Raw genomic sequence first — 19,710 nt, 5'->3', positions numbered from 1 at the left:
CGTCCCCCTCCCCGGCACACACCTCCCCCGTCCCCCTCCCCGGCACGCACCTCCCCGTCCCCCTCCCCGGCACGCACCTCCCCGTCCCCCTCCCCGGCACGCACCTCCCCGTCCCCCTCCCCGGCACGCACCTCCCGGTCCCCCTCCCCGGCACGCACCTCCCCGTCCCCCTCCCCGGCACGCACCTCCCCGTCCCCCTCCCCGGCACGCACCTCCCCGGCACGCACCTCCCCGTCCCCCTCCCCGGCACGCACCTCCCCGTCCCCCTCCCCGGCACGCACCTCCCCGTCCCCCTCCCCGGCACGCACCTCCCCGTCCCCCTCCCCGGCACGCACCTCCCCGTCCCCCTCCCCGGCACGCAACTCCCCGTCCCCCTCCCCGGCACGCAACTCCCCGTCCCCCTCCCCGGCACGCACCTCCCCGTCCCCCTCCCCGGCACGCACCTCCCCGTCCCCCTCCCCGGCACGCAACTCCCCGTCCCCCTCCCCGGCACGCACCTCCCCGTCCCCCTCCCCGGCACGCACCTCCCCGTCCCCCTCCCCGGCACGCACCTCCCCGTCCCCCTCCCCGGCACGCACCTCCCCGTCCCCCTCCCCGGCACGCACCTCCCCGTCCCCCTCCCCGGCACGCACCTCCCCGTCCCCCTCCCCGGCACGCACCTCCCCGTCCCCCTCCCCGGCACGCACCTCCCCGTCCCCCTCCCCGGCACGCACCTCCCCGTCCCCCTCCCCGGCACGCAACTCCCCGTCCCCCTCCCCGGCACGCACCTCCCCGTCCCCCTCCCCGGCACGCACCTCCCCGTCCCCCTCCCCGGCACGCACCTCCCCGTCCCCCTCCCCGGCACGCACCTCCCCGTCCCCCTCCCCGGCACGCACCTCCCCGTCCCCCTCCCCGGCACGCACCTCCCCGTCCCCCTCCCCGGCACGCACCTCCCCGTCCCCCTCCCCGGCACGCACCTCCCCGTCCCCCTCCCCGGCACGCACCTCCCCGTCCCCCTCCCCGGCACGCAACTCCCCGTCCCCCTCCCCGGCACGCACCTCCCCGCCCCCATCCCCGGCACGCACCTCCCCCCGCCACGCACCACCCCGTTCCCCCGTCCACCCCGGCACGCACCTCCCCGTCGCACCCACCCCCCGTCCCGCACCTCCCCATCCCCCTGCCGTCCCGTATCTCCCAGTCCCCTCACACGTCCCCATCCCCCCCGCCCGTCCCCCTCCCACCCCCGCTGTCCCGCACCTCCCCATCCCCCCGCCCGTCCCCCTCCCAACCCCGTCGTCCCGCACCTCCCCATCCCCCCGCCCGTCCCCCTCCCACCCCCGGCGTCCCTCACCTCCCCATACCCCCTCCCGTCCCCCTCCCAACCCCGTCGTCCCGCACCTCCCCATCCCCCCCGCCCGTCCCGCACCTCCCCGTCCCCCAATCCGGCGCGCACCTCCCCATCCGTCCGTCCGTCCCCCCGGCACGCACCTCCCCGTCCGTCCCCCCCCCCCCGCACCCCGGCATGCAGCTCCCCCCGGCACGAACCTCACCCCCACCCGCCACCCCCCCTCCCCGGCACGCACCTCCCCGTCCCCCTCCCCGGCACGCACCTCCCCGTCCCCCTCCCCGGCACGCACCTCCCCGTCCCCCTCCCCGGCACGCACCTCCCCGTCCCCCTCCCCGGCACGCACCTCCCCGTCCCCCTCCCCGGCACGCACCTCCCCGTCCCCCTCCCCGGCACGCACCTCCCCGTCCCCCTCCCCGGCACGCACCTCCCCGTCCCCCTCCCCGGCACGCACCTCCCCGTCCCCCTCCCCGGCACGCAACTCCCCGTCCCCCTCCCCGGCACGCACCTCCCCGTCCCCCTCCCCGGCACGCACCTCCCTGTCCCCCTCCCCGGCACGCACCTCCCCGTCCCCCTCCCCGGCACGCACCTCCCTGTCCCCCTCCCTGGCACGCACCTCCCCGTCCCCCTCCCCGGCACCCTCCCCGGCACGCACCTCCCCGTCCCCCTCCCCGGCACGCACCTCCCCGTCCCCCTCCCCGGCACGCACCTCCCCGTCCCTGGCACGCACCTCCCCGTCCCCCTCCCCGGCACGCACCTCCCCGTCCCCCTCCCCGGCACGCACCTCCCCGTCCCCCTCCCCGGCACGCACCTCCCCGTCCCCCTCCCCGGCACGCACCTCCCCGTCCCCCTCCCCGGCACGCACCTCCCCGTCCCCCTCCCCGGCACGCACCTCCCCGTCCCCCTCCCCGGCACGCACCTCCCCGTCCCCCTCCCCGGCACGCACCTCCCCGTCCCCCTCCCCGGCACGCACCTCCCCGTCCCCCTCCCCCGCACGCAACCCCCGTCCCCGTCACCCTCCCCGGCACGCACCTCCCCGTCCCCGTCACCCTCCCCGGCACGCACCTCCCCGTCCCCCTCCCCGGCACGCACCTCCCCGTACCCCTCCCCGGCACGCACCTCCCCGTCCCCCTCCCCGGCACGCACCACCCCGTCCCCCTCCCCGGCACGCACCTCCCCGTCCCCCTCCCCGGCACGCACCCCCCCTCCCACCCCATCCCCGGCACTACCTCCCCCCCCCCCCCCCCCCCGTCCCCCCCGTCCCCATCCCCGGCACGCACCTCCCCATGCCCCCCTCCCCCGGCACGCACCTCCCCGGCACGCACCTCCCCGTCCCCCTCCCCGGCACGCACCTCCCCGTCACGCACCTCCCCGTCACACCCCCCACCCGTCCCGCACCTCCCCATCCCCCCGCCGTCCCGCACCTCCCCAACCCGCCGCCCGTCCCCCTCCCACCCCCGTCGTGCCGCACCTCCCCATCCCACCCGCCCGTCCCGCAGCTCCCCATCTCCACCGCCCGTCCCCCACCTCCCCGTCCCCCTCCCCGGCACGCACCTCGCCGTCCGTCCCCCCCGTCCCGTACCCCAGCATGCACCTCCCCCCCCCCCCCCCGCCCCCTCCTCCCCAGCACGCACCTCCCCGTCCCCCTCCCCGGCACGCACCTCCCCGTCCCCCTCCCCGGCACGCACCTCCCCGTCCCCCTCCCCGGCACGCACCTCCCCGTCCCCCTCCCCGGCACGCACCTCCCCGTCCCCCCCCCCCGCCAGCACGCACCTCCCCGTCCCCCTCCCCGGCACACACCTCCCCGGCCCCCTCCCCGGCACGCACCTCCCCGGCCCCCTCCCCGGCACGCACCTCTCCGTCCCCCTCCCCGGCACGCACTTCCCCGTCCCCCTCCCCGGCACGCACCTCCCCGTCCCCCTCCCCGGCACGCACCTCTCCGTCCCCCTCCCCGGCACGCACCTCCCCGTCCCCCTCCCCGGCACGCACCTCCCCGTCCCCATCCCCGGCACGCACCTCCCCGCCCCCATCCCCGGCACGCACCCCCCCCGGCCCCCTCCCCGGCACGCACCTCCCCGTCCCCATCCCCGGCACGCACCTCCCCGTCCCCATCCCCGGCACGCACCCCCCCCGGCCCCCTCCCCGGCACGCACAACCCCCGTCCCCATCCCCGGCACGCACCCCCCCCCCGGCCCCCTCCCCGGCATGCACAACCCCCGGCCCCTTCCCCGGCACTACCACCCCGTCCCCTTCCCCGGCACGCACCTCCCCGTCCCCCTCCCCGGCACGCACCTCCCCGTCCCCCTCCCCGGCACGCACCTCCCCGTCCCCCTCCCCGGCACTACCACCCCGTCCCCCTCCCCGGCACGCACCACCCCGTCCCCCTCCCCGGCACGCACCTCCCCGTCCCCCTCCCCCGCACGCAACCCCCGTCCCCGTCACCCTCCCCGGCACGCACCTCCCCGTCCCCCTCCCCGGCACGCACCTCCCCGTCCCCCTCCCGGCACGCACCTCCCCGTCCCCCTCCCCGGCACGCACCTCCCCGTCCCCCTCCCCGGCACGCACCTCCCCGTCCCCCTCCCCGGCACGCACCTCCCCGTCCCCCTCCCCGGCACGCACCTCCCCGTCCCCCTCCCCGGCACGCAACTCCCCGTCCCCCTCCCCGGCACGCAACTCCCCGTCCCCCTCCCCGGCACGCAGCTCCCCGTCCCCCTCCCCGGCACGCAGCTCCCCGTCCCCCTCCCCGGCACGCACCTCCCCATCCCCGTCCCCCTCCCCGGCACGCAACTCCCCGGCACGCAACTCCCCGTCCCCCTCCCTGGCACGCACCTCCCCCGTCCCCCTCCCCGGCACGCACCTCCCCGTCCCCCTCCCCGGCACGCACCTCCCCCGTCCCCCTCCCCGGCACGCACCTCCCCGTCCCCCTCCCCGGCACGCACCCCCCCCCGTCCCCCTCCCCGGCACGCACCTCCCCCGTCCCCCTCCCCGGCACGCACCTCCCCGTCCCCCTCCCCGGCACTACCACCCCGTCCCCTTCCCCGGCACTACCACCCCGTCCCCCTCCCCGGCACGCACCTCCCCGTCCCCCTCCCCGGCACGCACCTCCCCGTCCCCCTCCCCGGCACGCACCTCCCCGTCCCCCTCCCCGGCACGCACCTCCCCGTCCCCCTCCCCGGCACGCACCTCCCCGTCCCCCTCCCCGGCACGCACCTCCCCGTCCCCCTCCCCGGCACGCACCTCCCCGTCCCCCTCCCCGGCACGCACCTCCCCGTCCCCCTCCCCCGCACGCACCTCCCCGTCCCCCTCCCCCGCACGCAACCCCCGTCCCCGTCACCCTCCCCGGCACGCACCTCCCCGTCCCCGTCACCCTCCCCGGCACGCACCTCCCCGTCCCCCTCCCCGGCACGCACCTCCCCGTCCCCCTCCCGGCACGCACCTCCCCGTCCCCCTCCCCGGCACGCACCTCCCTGTCCCCCTCCCCGGCACGCACCTCCCCGTCCCCCTCCCCGGCACGCACCTCCCCGTCCCCCTCCCCGGCACGCACCTCCCCGTCCCCCTCCCCGGCACGCACCTCCCGTCCCCCTCCCCGGCACGCACCTCCCCGTCCCCCTCCCGGCACGCACCTCCCGTCCCCTCCCCGCATCCCGTCCCTCCCCGGCACGCAACGCTCCCGTCCCTCCGGCACGCACTCGTCACGCACCTGCCCCGTCCCCCTCCCGCACGCACCTCCCCGTCCCCTCCCGGCACGGCACTCCCGTCCCCCTACCCCGGCACGCAGCTCCCCGTCCCCCTCCCCGGCACGCACCTCCCCGTCCCCCTCCCCGTCCCCCTCCCCGGCACGCAACTCCCCGGCACGCAACTCCCCATCCCCCTCCCTGGCATGCACCTCCCCCGTCCCCCTCCCCGGCACGCACCTCCCCGTCCCCCTCCCCGGCACTACCACCCCGTCCCCTTCCCCGGCACCACCACCCCGTCCCCCTCCCCGGCACGCACCTCCCCGTCCCCCTCCCCCGCACGCAACCCCCGTCCCCGTCACCCTCCCCGGCACGCACCTCCCCGTCCCCCTCCCTGGCACGCACCTCCCCGTCCCCCTCCCGGCACGCACCTCCCCGTCCCCCTCCCTGGCACGCACCTCCCCGTCCCCCTCCCCGGCACGCACCTCCCCGTCCCCCTCCCCGGCACGCAACTCCCCGTCCCACTCCCCGGCACGCAACTCCCCGTCCCCCTCCCCGGCACGCAGCTCCCCGTCCCCCTCCCCGGCACGCAACTCCCCGGCACGCAACTCCCCATCCCCCTCCCTGGCATGCACCTCCCCCGTCCCCCTCCCCGGCACTACCACCCCGTCCCCTTCCCCGGCACCACCACCCCGTCCCCCTCCCCGGCACGCACCTCCCCGTCCCCCTCCCCGGCACGCACCTCCCCGTCCCCCTCCCCGGCACGCACCTCCCCGTCCCCCTCCCCGGCACGCACCTCCCCGTCCCCCTCCCCGGCACGCACCTCCCCGTCCCCCTCCCCGGCACGCACCTCCCCGTCCCCCTCCCCGGCACGCACCTCCCCGTCCCCCTCCCCGGCACGCACCTCCCCGTCCCCCTCCCCGGCACGCACCTCCCCGTCCCCCTCCCCGGCACGCACCTCCCCGTCCCCCTCCCCGGCACGCACCTCCCCGTCCCCCTCCCCGGCACGCACCTCCCCGTCCCCCTCCCCGGCACGCACATCCCCGTCCCCCTCCCCCGCACGCAACCCCCGTCCCCGTCACCCTCCCCGGCACGCACCTCCCCGTCCCCCTCCCCGGCACGCACCTCCCCGTCCCCCTCCCGGCACGCACCTCCCCGTCCCCCTCCCCGGCACGCACCTCCCCGTCCCCCTCCCCGGCACGCACCTCCCCGTCCCCCTCCCCGGCACGCACCTCCCCGTCCCCCTCCCCGGCACGCAACTCCCCGTCCCCCTCCCCGGCACGCAGCTCCCCGTCCCCCTCCCCGGCACGCAGCTCCCCGTCCCCCTCCCCGGCACGCACCTCCCCATCCCCGTCCCCCTCCCCGGCACGCAACTCCCCGGCACGCAACTCCCCGTCCCCCTCCCTGGCACGCACCTCCCCCGTCCCCCTCCCCGGCACGCACCTCCCAGTCCCCCTCCCCGGCACGCACCTCCCCGTCCCCCTCCCCGGCACGCACCTCCCCGTCCCCCTCCCCGGCACGCACCCCCCCCGTCCCCCTCCCCGGCACGCACCTCCCCCGTCCCCCTCCCCGGCACGCACCTCCCCGTCCCCCTCCCCGGCACTACCACCCCGTCCCCTTCCCCGGCACTACCACCCCGTCCCCCTCCCCGGCACGCACCTCCCCGTCCCCCTCCCCGGCACGCACCTCCCCGTCCCCCTCCCCGGCACGCACCTCCCCGTCCCCCTCCCCGGCACGCACCTCCCCGTCCCCCTCCCCGGCACGCACCTCCCCGTCCCCCTCCCCGGCACGCACCTCCCCGTCCCCCTCCCCGGCACGCACCTCCCCGTCCCCCTCCCCCGCACGCACCTCCCCGTCCCCCTCCCCCGCACGCAACCCCCGTCCCCGTCACCCTCCCCGGCACGCACCTCCCCGTCCCCGTCACCCTCCCCGGCACGCACCTCCCCGTCCCCCTCCCCGGCACGCAACTCCCCGTCCCCCTCCCCGGCACGCAACTCCCCGTCCCCCTCCCCAGCACGCAGCTCCCCGTCCCCCTCCCCGTCCCCCTCCCCGGCACGCAACTCCCCGGCACGCAACTCCCCATCCCCCTCCCTGGCACGCACCTCCCCCGTCCCCCTCCCTGGCACGCACCTCCCCGTCCCCCTCCCCGGCACTACCACCCCGTCCCCTTCCCCGGCACTACCACCCCGTCCCCCTCCCCGGCACGCACCTCCCCGTCCCCCTCCCCGGCACGCACCTCCCCGTCCCCCTCCCCGGCACGCACCTCCCCGTCCCCCTCCCCGGCACGCACCTCCCCGTCCCCCTCCCCGGCACGCACCTCCCCGGCACGCACCTCCCCGTCCCCCTCCCCGGCGCGCACCTCCCCGTCCCCCTCCCCGGCACGCACCTCCCCGTCCCCCTCCCCGGCACGCACCTCCCCGTCCCCCTCCCCGGCACGCACCTCCCCGTCCCCCTCCCCGGCACGCACCTCCCCGTCCCCCTCCCCCGCACGCAACCCCCGTCCCCGTCACCCTCCCCGGCACGCACCTCCCCGTCCCCCTCCCCGGCACGCACCTCCCCGTCCCCCTCCCGGCACGCACCTCCCCGGCACGCACCTCCCCGTCCCCCTCCCCGGCACGCACCTCCCCGTCCCCCTCCCCGGCACGCACCTCCCCGTCCCCCTCCCCGGCACGCAACTCCCCGTCCCCCTCCCCGGCACGCAGCTCCCCGTCCCCCTCCCCGGCACGCAGCTCCCCGTCCCACTCCCCGGCACGCACCTCCCCATCCCCGTCCCCCTCCCCGGCACGCAACTCCCCGGCACGCAACTCCCCGTCCCCCTCCCTGGCACGCACCTCCCCCGTCCCCCTCCCCGGCACGCACCTCCCCGTCCCCCTCCCCGGCACGCACCTCCCCCGTCCCCCTCCCCGGCACGCACCTCCCCGTCCCCCTCCCCGGCACGCACCTCCCCCGTCCCCCTCCCCGGCACGCACCTCCCCCGTCCCCCTCCCCGGCACGCACCTCCCCCGTCCCCCTCCCCGGCACGCACCTCCCCCGTCCCCCTCCCCGGCACGCACCTCCCCCGTCCCCCTCCCCGGCACGCACCTCCCCCGTCCCCCTCCCCGGCACGCACCTCCCCCGTCCCCCTCCCCGGCACGCACCTCCCCCGTCCCCCTCCCCGGCACGCACCTCCCCGTCCCCCTTCCCCAGCACGCACCTCCCCCGTCCCCCTCCCCGGCACGCACCTCCCCCGTCCCCCTCCCCGGCACGCACCTCCCCCGTCCCCCTTCCCCGGCACGCACCTCCCCCGTCCCCCTCCCCGGCACGCACCTCCCCCGTCCCCCTCCCCGGCACGCACCTCCCCGTCCCCCTCCCCGGCACGCACCTCCCCCGTCCCCATCCCCGTCCCCGGCACGCACCTCCCCCATCCCCATCCCCATCCCCGGCACGCACCTCCCCCATCCCCATCCCCATCACGCACCTCCCCCGTCCCCATCCCCATCCCCGGCATGCACCTCCCCCGTCCCCATCCCCGGCACGCACCTCCCCCATCCCCCTCCCCGGCACACCCCTCCCCCGTCCCCCTCACCGGCACGCACCTCTCCCGCCCCCCCCCCCCCCCCGGCACGCACCACCCCTTCCCCCCCCCCACCGGCACGCACCTCCCCGTCCCCATCCCCATCCCCGGCACGCACCTCCCCCATCCCCCTCCCCGGCACACCCCTCCCCCGTCCCCCTCACCGGCACGCACCTCCCCCGCCCCACCCCCCGGCACGCACCACCCCGTCCCCCCGGCCCCATCCCCGGCACTACCTCCCCATCCCCCTCCCCGGCACGCACCTCCCCCGGCCCCATCCCCGGCACGTACCCCCCCGGCCCCATCCCCGGCATGCACCTCCCAGGCCGTGGCACTCACCCCCCCCCCTCCCGGCACTCCCCCAGAGCCCACCCCACTCTAATCCCCCCTCGCACACACACACACACACACAGACTGCGGCCACGCCATCGCCTCTCCAGCGGCCAACCCCCCAGGCCGCCACCCACCTCCACGCTGGTCGGCGTCAACCATGAGCACTGGTTGACGCCGATTTAAAGGTGGTTTGATTTAGGTCGTACATGCCGGTGATGTATGACCGCGACAACACGTATGAGTCGTGTACACTGCCCGGGTAACGGGCGCAGACGTGCAGGATCCTCATGCGGTGGTCGCAGACCACCTGTATGTTCATCGAATAGGTCCCCTTCCTATTGGTGAACACGGCCCTGTTATCTGCAGGTGGCCGCACGGCGACGTGCATCCCATCGATCGCGCCCTGGACCATGGGGAACCCGGCCACGGCAGAGAAGCCCACGGCCCGGGCATCTTGGCTGGCCCAGTCCACAGGGAAGCGGATGTAGCGGTGCGCCATGGCATATAGGGCATCTGTCACTGCCCGGATGCACCGATGCACCGATCCCTGCGATATGCCGGACAGGTCCCCACCTGGCGCCTAGAATGACCCCGTTGCATAAACGATCAGGGCCACCGTAACCTTGACGGACACGGGGAGAGGGTGCCCCCCGCCAGTGCCACACGGTGACAGGTGTGCCAGATGTGTGCCACGGTTTCCCGGCTCATCCGGAGTCTCCTCCTGCATTCCCGGTCCGTGAGGTCCTGGTATGACTGCCGGGGCCGGTACACACGGGGCGCCCTCGGGTGCCTCCGTTGCCGTGGGGCCGCGACGTCCTCCTCCCCCTCCTCGTCCTGTCGGTCAGGTGTCCCTCCAGCCTGGGCGGCTGCCACCTGCCCCGCTGCGGCAGCCTGCGCCGCCTCTCTGGCACGCTCCTCCTCCTCATCCAGGGCAACATGGACATTAGTGGCTGCTGCCACGGCGGCCAACATCGCTGGATGATCGGAAAACATGACGGCCTGCCCGGGGGGGGGGGGGGGGGGAACATGTCATCATTGCCCATACCCCTTCCTCAACCCAGCCAGGTGGCATGGACCGCATGGGCGCGACTGTTGGAGGCTGCCACCTGGCCGTTGGACAAACACTTGCCCTCGCACCCCCACTCCCCGGCACGGACCTCCCCGCCCCCCTCCCCGGCACGCACCCCTGCCATCCCGCACCTCTCCCCCCGCCCCCCCCCCCCCGTCCCGCACCTCCCAGTCCACATCCCTGGCACGCACCTACCCGTCCCCCTCCCGGCACGCACCTCCCCGTCCCCCTCCCCTGCACGCACCTCCCCCCGTCCCCCTCCCCGGCACGCAGCTCCCCGTCCCCCTCCCCGGCACGCACCTCCCCGTCCCCCTCCCCGGCACGCACCTCCCCGTCCCCCTCCCCTGCACGCACCTCCCCGTCCCCCTCCCCTGCACGCACCTCCCCGGCACGCACCTCCCCGTCACGCACCTCCCCGTCACGCACCTCCCCGTCCCCCTCACCTGCACGCACCCCCCCCCCCCTACCGTCCCCCTCCCCGGCACGCACCTCCCCGTCCCCCCTCCCCTGCACACACCTCCCCGTCCCCCTCCCCTGCACGCACCTCTCCGTCACGCACCTCCCCGGCACGCACCTCCCCGTCCCCCTCCCCGGCACGCACCTCCCCGTCCCCCTCACCTGCACGCACCCCCCCCCCCCCCCCTACCGGCCCCATCCCTGGCACGCACCTCCCCGTCCCCGGCATTCAACCCACCGCCCGGCACTCCCCCGGAGCCCACCCCACTCTAACCCCCCCCCACTCCCCCCGCACACACATACACACACAACCCTACACACACCTCTCCCCCACACACAGACTGCGGCCACGCCATCACCTCCTCAGCGCAAACCCCCCAGGCCGTCACCCACCTCCACGCTGGTCGGCGTCAACACATGAGCACTGGTTGACGCCAATTTGAAGGTGGTTTGATTTACTTCGGCCCATCCGGACGGGAGAATATTGGCAGCCCCGAAATCCATTGCCTCGCGCCCACCTCGTGCCATTCTCCCGAGGCGTGCGGCGCGGTTGACGCCCCGCCGACTTTTCTCCCTTTGGAGAATTCGGCGGGGGGTGGGATTCACGACGGCCCACGGCGATTCTCCGACCCGGTGGGGGGGTCGGAGAATCGCGCCCAAGATCAATATTCGGGACCCCTAACCTCACAGTAGTGTATCCACAACATATGGACTGTTCAAGGAGGTGGTTTGCCATCCTTTTCTCAAGGGCAATTAGGGAACCCTAACCCTGCCCCAAGAAACAAATTGGGCAAAAAGATTCAGCTTTGTATCAACTTCAGTTACGGTGAAAGAATTGATGCTCTTGAATATATGTGTCCATCTTTGTTGATACAACAGGTTGGTACAATTCTTCAGTGTGTGGCCCTTCTGGTTTTTCAGTTTTCTAAATTTGACCGTGAAAGAATTGCAAAACGAGCTGCTGACCGACATTCCTGATTAGACAACTGATTTTCGATCAACTATGATCTAATTGAATGGTAGATGGAACGTGATTGAGGGGCTGAACAGCCTACTGTTCGTACAATTGAGCAAGGTCTAGACTAATGAGTTCATATCCCACTTTGACACTGGGGGAAATTAAATTGAATTAATAAACCTGGAATAAAACATTACCAAGAAACTATCGGGCAGTTGTAAAAACCCAGCTGGTTCAGTAATGTCCTTCAGAGAAGGAAATATGCTGTCCTTAACTGGTCTGACTAACATGTTGACCGCAGAACCAAAACGTGGTTACTCTTAACTGCCCTCTGAAATGGTCCAGCAAGCCACTGCACTTCATCAAACTGCGAGAGAAAAGGTTAAAAGAATAAAACTGGACTGACAACCCCGGATGGATCCAGGTACAGAAAACAACAAAGGCACATCCTGCCCAGTGAACCCCTGCAAAGCCCCATCAATAACATCAGCGGACATGAGACAAAATTGAGAGAGTCCCGCAGAGCAGCCAAGCAACAGCCTGACATAACCCACCAAACCGTACCTCACATACTCAGCAGAGGTGATGGCAAAGTCATATACAGTCAGTAAAAGTCATATACAGTCAGTAGGGAGGGACCCTGGGAGTTCATAACAGTGACTCCAGACCCATGATGTCTCAAGGCACCCAGTCAAAAGTAAGCAAGGGATCCTCCTGCTGTTCTATCATCTACTTCCCTCCCTCAGCTGATGAATCAGCCCTCCTCCTTGTTGAATACACAACAAAAAGGCGATGAGGGTAGTAAGGGCACAAAATGTACACTGGGTGTGTGACTTCAATGTCCATCGCCAAGAGTGGTCCAGCAGCACCACTTCTGACAGAGCTGGCTGAGCCCTGAGGGACATATCTGTCGATGGAGCCTAGGCAGTGATGGAACCTAGTACCTCTTGTTAATTTACCTGTTGCAGATGCATCTATCTGTGACAATACTGATAGAAGTGAATACTGCATGGTCCTTGTAGAGGCCAAGCCCCGACTTCACATTGAGGAATGCCTAATCATGCAGTGTGGCACTGCCACCATGCCGGATGGGTTAGATTCAGAACAGATCTAGCATTTCAGAACTGGGCTTCATTAGCAGCAGAACTCTATTCAACACAACTTGTAACCACATGGCTTGGTATATACCACCATTACCATTCCCACCACACCAGGGGACCACCCTGGATCAAAGAAGTGTGCAGGGGAGCAGCTCCAGGTATGCCTAAAAATAAGGCGTCAACCTATTGAAGCTAAAACACGGGATCACATGCATGCCAAATAATGCAAACAGCACGGTATAGGCAGAGTTCAGTGATGCCACAACCTACGAATCAGGTCAAAGCTCTGAGTTCTGCCACATCCAGTTGTGAAAGATGGTGGACAATTAAGCACCAAATTGCAGGAGGAGACTCCACAAACATGTCCATCCTCAGTGATGGGGGACCCCAGCACATAAAGGCTGAAGTATTTGCAAGGCTTGTGCTCCAGATCTAACCACGCCACTAGCGGAGCTGTTCCTGTACAGCTACAACACTGGAAAATGACTCTGGTACGTGCTGTCCACAAGAAACAGGACAAATCCACTCAGCCAATTATCTCCCTGCATCCACCCACCATCAATCTACTCTCAATTACCAGCAAAATGATGGAAGGTGTTGTTGATCATGTTCTTACTCAGAGTACACTGCTCAATGATGCTCAGTTTGGGTTCCGCCAGTCACCTGGCTCCAGACATCCTTGGTCCAAATATCATAGAATTTACAGTGCAGAAGGAGGCCATTCGGCCCATCGAGTCTGCACTGGCTCTTGGAAAGAGCACCCTACCCTATCCCCATAACACAGTATCCCCACCCAACACTAAGGGCAATTTTGGACACTAAGGGCAATTTAGCATGGCCAATCCACCTAACCTGCACATCTTTGGACTGTGGGAGGAAACCGGAGCACCCGGAGGAAACCCACGCACACACGGGGAGAACGTGCAGACTCCGCACAGACAGTGACCCAAGCCGGAATCGAACATGGGACCCTGGAGCTGTGAAGCAATTGTGCTATCCACAATGCTACCGTGCTGCAAATATGGACGAAAGAGTTAAATTCCTCAGAGTAACTGCCCTGAACATTAAAGTAGTCTTTGACTGAATGTGGCATCAAGGAGCTCCAGCAAAAGTAAAGTCAATGGGAATCAGGCGAATGCTCTCCAATATGTAGAGTCATGCCTAGCACAAAGGAAGAGGGTCTGGTTGTTGTAGTCTAATCATTTCAGTCCCGACATCACTGCAGGAGAGCCTGAGGGTAATGTCTTAAAGCTTTCCTTCAGCAGAAGATGAGGAGTGGAGCTGCTTGCTGATGGGTGCACAGTGTTCAGTTCCATTTGTGACTCCATTGGATACTAAAGCAGTCTGTACCAACATGCAGCAAGACCTGGATACAATCCAGACTGGGCTGATAAGTGGCAAGTAATGTTCACTCCGCACAAATGCCAGCCAATGACCACCACCATCCCAAGGCAATTAGGGGTGGGTAATGAATGGCCTAGCCAGCAGAGCATAGATCCCAAGTTGAAATAAAAATAAACTCCCAGGCAGCTGAGTGTCTGATGGAAAGTTGTTAATATTAAATTGACCCATCATTTGAATACCAGCGAGTGATATTCTCTGTAAACAGGTTGTTCATCAATGATCACAAGCCACAACTTGCAGGACAATTGTGCTCCTGGATAAGGGCGTCAGCTTAAGAAAGTCACATTATTCAGCTATCATCTATGCACACAATTATTAGGAAGGGTGTAGCACCAAGTTTATCTGTATCAAAACAGTTTCCATTTCGAACTGCATGCGGTTTCTTAGTCACAGCCTGCTTTGTTATTAATAGAAAAACAAGATTGCTCTGAACATTGCATGGTCACGGAGACATTGGTTAAGACCAATAGATAGATATAAAAACAAGACAGTGAAAGGAATAGAAGGGTCTATCAATAGGATGAGATGAAGGATGAGATGAAGTAAATAGAGTCCAGAATTAAATCATCCAAAACAGAAATAACAGGAGCATTATCAAAGAAAACTTGAGACCAAACCACATGAGATACTGCAGATGCTGGAAATCTGAAATAAAGCAGAAAATCTGGAAATATCAACAGGACAGGGAGTATCTGGTCTGAGAAGGGCCATTGGCCAGAACATGGGACTGGATTCTGCGGTCCGTCAGCCGGGCACTTCTCGGACTTGCACTGTTTGCTACCAGCGGGATTGTATCTTTCCACCGCTAGCCAATGGGATTTCCCATTGTAACCACCCCACGCCGTCAAGGAAATTGAATCGCAATGACTGGAGAACTTTGGCCATTAACTCTGTATCCTCCACAGTTGAATCCTGACCTGCTGAGCATTTCTGGAAATTTCCATTCTTATTTAAGGAGATATTCATTCAGGTGACTAAAGGGTTAGGTTTTAAAGTGTTTTTTTAAAGAAGGAGAGGGAAATAGAACAGCAGAGAAATTCAGGGAGGAAACTCGAGAGATTAGGCTCTCAGCAATTGAAGGCATGGCTTCCCGGAGTCTGCAATTTCTCCCCGTGTTTGCGTGGGTTTCCTCTGGTTTCCTCCCACAAGTCCAAAAGACGTGCTTGTTAGGTGAATTGGACATTCTGAATTCTCTCTCAGTGTACCCGAACAGGCGCCAGAGTGTGGCGACTGGGGGATTTTCACAGTAAATTCATTGCAGTGTTAATGTAAGCCTACTTGTGACACGAATAAAGATTATAAAAGATTATTATTATTACAAAGAAAATCAGGGATGAGCAAAAAGGTAGAATTGGAAGAGTGCAGCGATGTCGAAGAATACAGATGGAGAGTGGCCTCAACGCCGTCTCAGGACCCCCACTTCACCCAACCTACCTCTTCCTGGGTCCTCGAGCTCCCCCAACCTCTTATGGGCAAGGCCCCTCCAGACTCCTGGCATGGACCACCTGGCACTGGGAACCTTGGCACTGCCAGCATGACATTGCCAGGGTACCCATGTGGTTGTGCCAAAGTGCCAGGCTGGCAGTGCCAAGCTGCCCTGTCCCGACCACCCGGAGGCCTCAGCTGCCCAGCGAGATGCCATCACCGACTGGTTCTCAACTTTGTCAACCAGTACCAAACGGCATCCGGTTGAGGCCTCGCTGGCCTGGTGAATCCCAGGCCCCTGCTGAATTGGGCGCGCATATATTAAAATGAACCAAACGGCGTGCCTGGATTTTGCCCAACAAGACCGGGATGCAGATTGCGACAGCCTCACAAGATTCCGTTGAATCTCGCAAGACGTTTGGAGCGTCGCGATTCCCGATGGAGGCCTCTTGCGAAATTCAACAGCCTTGTCCCGATAGCACGTCTGGCAGGACGAGGCCAATGAATCACGCCCTTAGATGCAACACTTCCAGTTTGAAATTCTACAGCCTCGATCAACCCCACACAGCTGAACACAGTTCACTGGCATGACAAACTCTCCACCGGCACTATTTAAAGGGGTCATTGATTTACTTGCAAGCTTATTACCAAATCTCAGCTATTGCTACAATTCTCAGAATTTTGGGTACACTTGCATTCTTGTTTAAAGTTTCAGTACTCTACAGAGAAAGGTTTGGCTGCTGCAGAAGTACTTTTTGGTGACTTCAAACCAGTTGCTTCCAGACATAAGTGCTGAGCAAGGCTTTCTCTTGGCTTTGAACATGAATGGGAGAATAAGCACAGGCCACACAGAGCAGGACAAGCAACTAGATGAGGGAGGAGGAGGAGCGGAAGGGTTCTGAGGAATGCCCCTTCTCAAAATGACCAGCACTATCTCTTCCATAGGGGTTAATTCCTTCAGTGTATATCATCTTGTCCCCCAAGAAAGAGGGAATAGCATGAGTGAGCATTGTTCAATATGTTCGAGTCATGTGGCTGTCGTGAATGAATAGCTGCCAGTATGGTCAAGCTTCGAATGCAAGGCATGCAACAGTTCAAAATGTGCGAGGGTGCAATATAACATACGAGTATTAGATGTGAGCCCTGATTGTTAGTGGTGGGTGGGTGATGGGTGTAATAGTGAATTGAGAGGTGGACGAGTCCAGTGGTGAGGCTGGTAGGATAAACCTTTTAAAATTCAATCCGGACCTTGACAACTCGTGTGAGATCACTAAATTTCTTCCTGCACTGCATGTGTCTGATCCTTCTCTCTCTTTCCCATCTCTCCCTCCAATGGTCAACCATTGTTGATTCTTCCACAGCACATCTCAGGTTCTGAAATACCTCAACACCACCAGCCACAAGGTAGCTCCTCTTGGAAAGGTGCAGGATAGATTTAAGTAGTGCAAGGTATGAGACCTCAGGAAGGACATACTGGCACTGGAGCGGGTCCAGCGGAGATTCACACGGATGATCCCAGGAATGGTAGGCCTAACATACGATGAACGTCTGAGGATCCTGGGATTATATTCATTGGAGTTTAGGAGGTTGAGGGGAGATCTAATAGAAACTTACAAGATAATGAATGGCTTAGATAGGGTGGATGTAGGGAAGTTGTTTCCATTAGCAGGGGGGACTAGGACCCGGGGGCACAGCCTTAGAATAAAAGGGAGTCACTTTAGAACAGAGATGAGGAGAAATTTCTTCAGCCAGAGAGTGGTGGGTCTGTGGAATTCATTGCCACAGAGGGCGGTGGAGGCCGGGACGTTGAGTGTCTTTGAGACAGAAGTTGATAAATTCTTGATTTCTCGAGGAATTAAGGGTTATGGAGAGAGAGCGGGTAAATGGAGTTGAAATCAGCCATGATTGAATGGCGGAGTGGACTCGATGGGCCGAATGGCCTTACTTCCGCTCCTATGTCTTATGACCTCGGCCTTCCTGCTGATGCTTGCAGTCAATCAACAGTGCAGGAAACACTAGCTGCACAAGGAAACCATGGAAATGAACAGGCAACATGATGTTGGCATCCTATCTGCAACGTCAATGGGCATGGATTCACTGCTGATCACAATCCTGCTGCCCATTTTCAGAAATGATCCAATTTAACCTCCAGGGTGAAGCGAGGCCATGATGGGTCACATGATGATGTGAATTATAAATTCATAGAATCCCTGCAGGGCAGAAGGAGGCCATTCGGCCTACTGAGTCTGCACCCGGAAAGAGCACCCCGCCCAAGCCCACACCTCCACCCTAACCTAGTTACCCAGTAATCCCAGCTAACCTTTTGGACACTAAGGGGCAACTTGCCGTGGCCATTCCACCTAAACCCCACATCTTTGGACTGTGGGAGGAAACCAGAGCACCCGCAGGAAACCTACGCATACATGGGAGGACAGTGCAAACTCCGCACAGCCAGTCACCCTTGGGCGGATTGAACCCAGATCCCAGGGGCTGTGCTTCAGGGGATGGGACCGTCTATGAGGACAAGATAATACCTTGTCCGGAAATAATTTAGTCCACAATTCAAGTTCTTCAGAGCCAGTTTGTCACAAGGAAATGGTGCATTTTTATCTGAAAATAAATGTAAACATTAATGTAGATTTAATTGCAAGGAAGCATTTGTCCCAAACTTGGTGCTACAAATGTAGAATTCCGGTTTCATCTGGGGCAGCACAGTGGTTAGCACAATTGCTTCACAGCTCCAGGGTCCCGGGTTCGATTCCGGCTTGGGTCACTGTCTGTGCGGAGACTGCGCGTTCTTCCCGTGTGTGCGTAGGTTTCCTCCGGGTGCTCCGGTTTCCTCCCACAGTCCAAAGATGTGCAGATTAGGTGGATTGGCCACGCTAAATTGCCCTTAGTGTCCAAAAAGGTTTGGTGGGCTATTGGGTTATGGGGATAGGGTGGAGGTGTGGCTTGGGTATGGTGGCCTTTCCAAGGGCCGGTGCAGACTTGATGGGCCGAATGGCCTCCTTCTGCATTGTAAATTTTATGAAATCCTCTAACTCTTTATTGCTTCCTAATCGATTTTAATTCAGAACCCCTTCTTCCTCCATTTTTTAAATAAGTCGAACTGCTTCCTTTCCCCTTGTCACCTGACTGAGTTACCTAGCTTTGATGAAGTTGCCTCTTACTCCCATCACTATTTGCTAACTGGTTTCTAAACTCCCCAATTTCACATGCTTCACGCCAGAATCTGTTTGAATAAACTAATTGGCTTCATTTAGAGCCCTTTATTTATCTGTACTCATCGAGCTTGGCTTACCTCTTTAACATATCTGCAAACAGGAAACTTCACAACCAATGTTGGATCCACTTTCAATCTCTTAAAATGTCAGCATCCGTTACTAAAGCAGAGAATGGTGATCTTTATTTTAAAAATATACGGGATAGTTTCTTCAGTGTCAATTAAAACCACCTGTCAGATTACTATCTTTTGATGCACCTTGTGGTGCTCGACTTGCTATCAAAAAAAAACAGCACGTGAAATAATGTGGCTAGCACATTCCTATTGTATACAGCTCTCACACATACTGCAGGAGGACCTATAAATTGGGCAGACAGATAACACCCAGACAGATTCGTGAACATTTAAGACAATGCTTGTCATAGATTTTCTGCTCGTTGGTAACTGAAATCAGAGAAGTGTAACGAGTTGCATTCAATTGACCAACAACAGACGCTTGCTTTTTCGACTTCCTCAATTGAAATAAATTCCCAGAATAAAGGAATCTGAGGCTTACCTTCTTTCTAGATTTACGGCAGCATAACTTGCTGCTGCTGCTGCCCATTCTCCAGACTTACTGCCAGATATCTGCCTGTGAAAAGCCTGCTGTCTGTAACACTGGCGGCGAAACATTAAACCTTCAGCACTTAGTAACCCAATTGGTTTGAACTGAGCCCTGGGTCTGCTGTTTGAACTTGTGGTTAGCAGTTAGAGTTACCGTACTTCCTGTAGTGAACATGCCTTCAGAAAGCTGTAAAACTCCTGAAGCCCCAGCCTTTAACAGACATGTAACTTTAAAGAAAACAACTCAGAGACACGGAAGTGTAAATGTTATTTTCATCATTTTGAGAGCAGAAACTTTTTTGAATACACGTTAAAACTGTGGCTTATTTATTATACGTCTCCAATTACAAGAAACAATTGTGGGAGGTGCCCTTCAAGACTCAGAATGTGCCTGTTGCTGAAGATTACGTTCAATGAACTACAACTACAGGGTGTAGGGGACACAACTTCACTTTTGCTGTTCGCGTGTGGTCAATGTCAATTCATACAGATCCAAAGCTTAGCAGGGATTAGGAATTTATGGGTTAATATCAGATCAACAATGATGTAACGTTTAGAATAATGCAAATTGCCCTCTATCTGGAAAAG

At 63.9% G+C, this 19,710-nt stretch overlaps 1 protein-coding gene across 1 annotated transcript in view; it reads right to left on the bottom strand.

The window, feature by feature from the left end:
- LOC140427102 (coiled-coil domain-containing protein 69-like) overlaps nt 1–19,236 on the bottom strand; it is a 94,497-nt gene extending 75,261 nt beyond the window's left edge. Inside the window, exon 1 of the mRNA XM_072512616.1 lies at nt 19,076–19,236. Coding sequence (XP_072368717.1) covers nt 19,076–19,123 — 48 coding nt within the window. The 5' untranslated portion in view covers nt 19,124–19,236. The remainder of the gene's footprint in view (nt 1–19,075) is intronic.
- Between the last annotated feature and the right edge of the window lie 474 nt (nt 19,237–19,710).

The sequence above is a fragment of the Scyliorhinus torazame genome, chromosome 7, assembly GCF_047496885.1.
Source record: "Scyliorhinus torazame isolate Kashiwa2021f chromosome 7, sScyTor2.1, whole genome shotgun sequence".
Lineage (NCBI taxonomy): Eukaryota > Metazoa > Chordata > Chondrichthyes > Carcharhiniformes > Scyliorhinidae > Scyliorhinus > Scyliorhinus torazame.
Note: the sequence above shows the minus strand (reverse complement) of the source record. Positions and strands in the feature narration are given on the sequence as shown.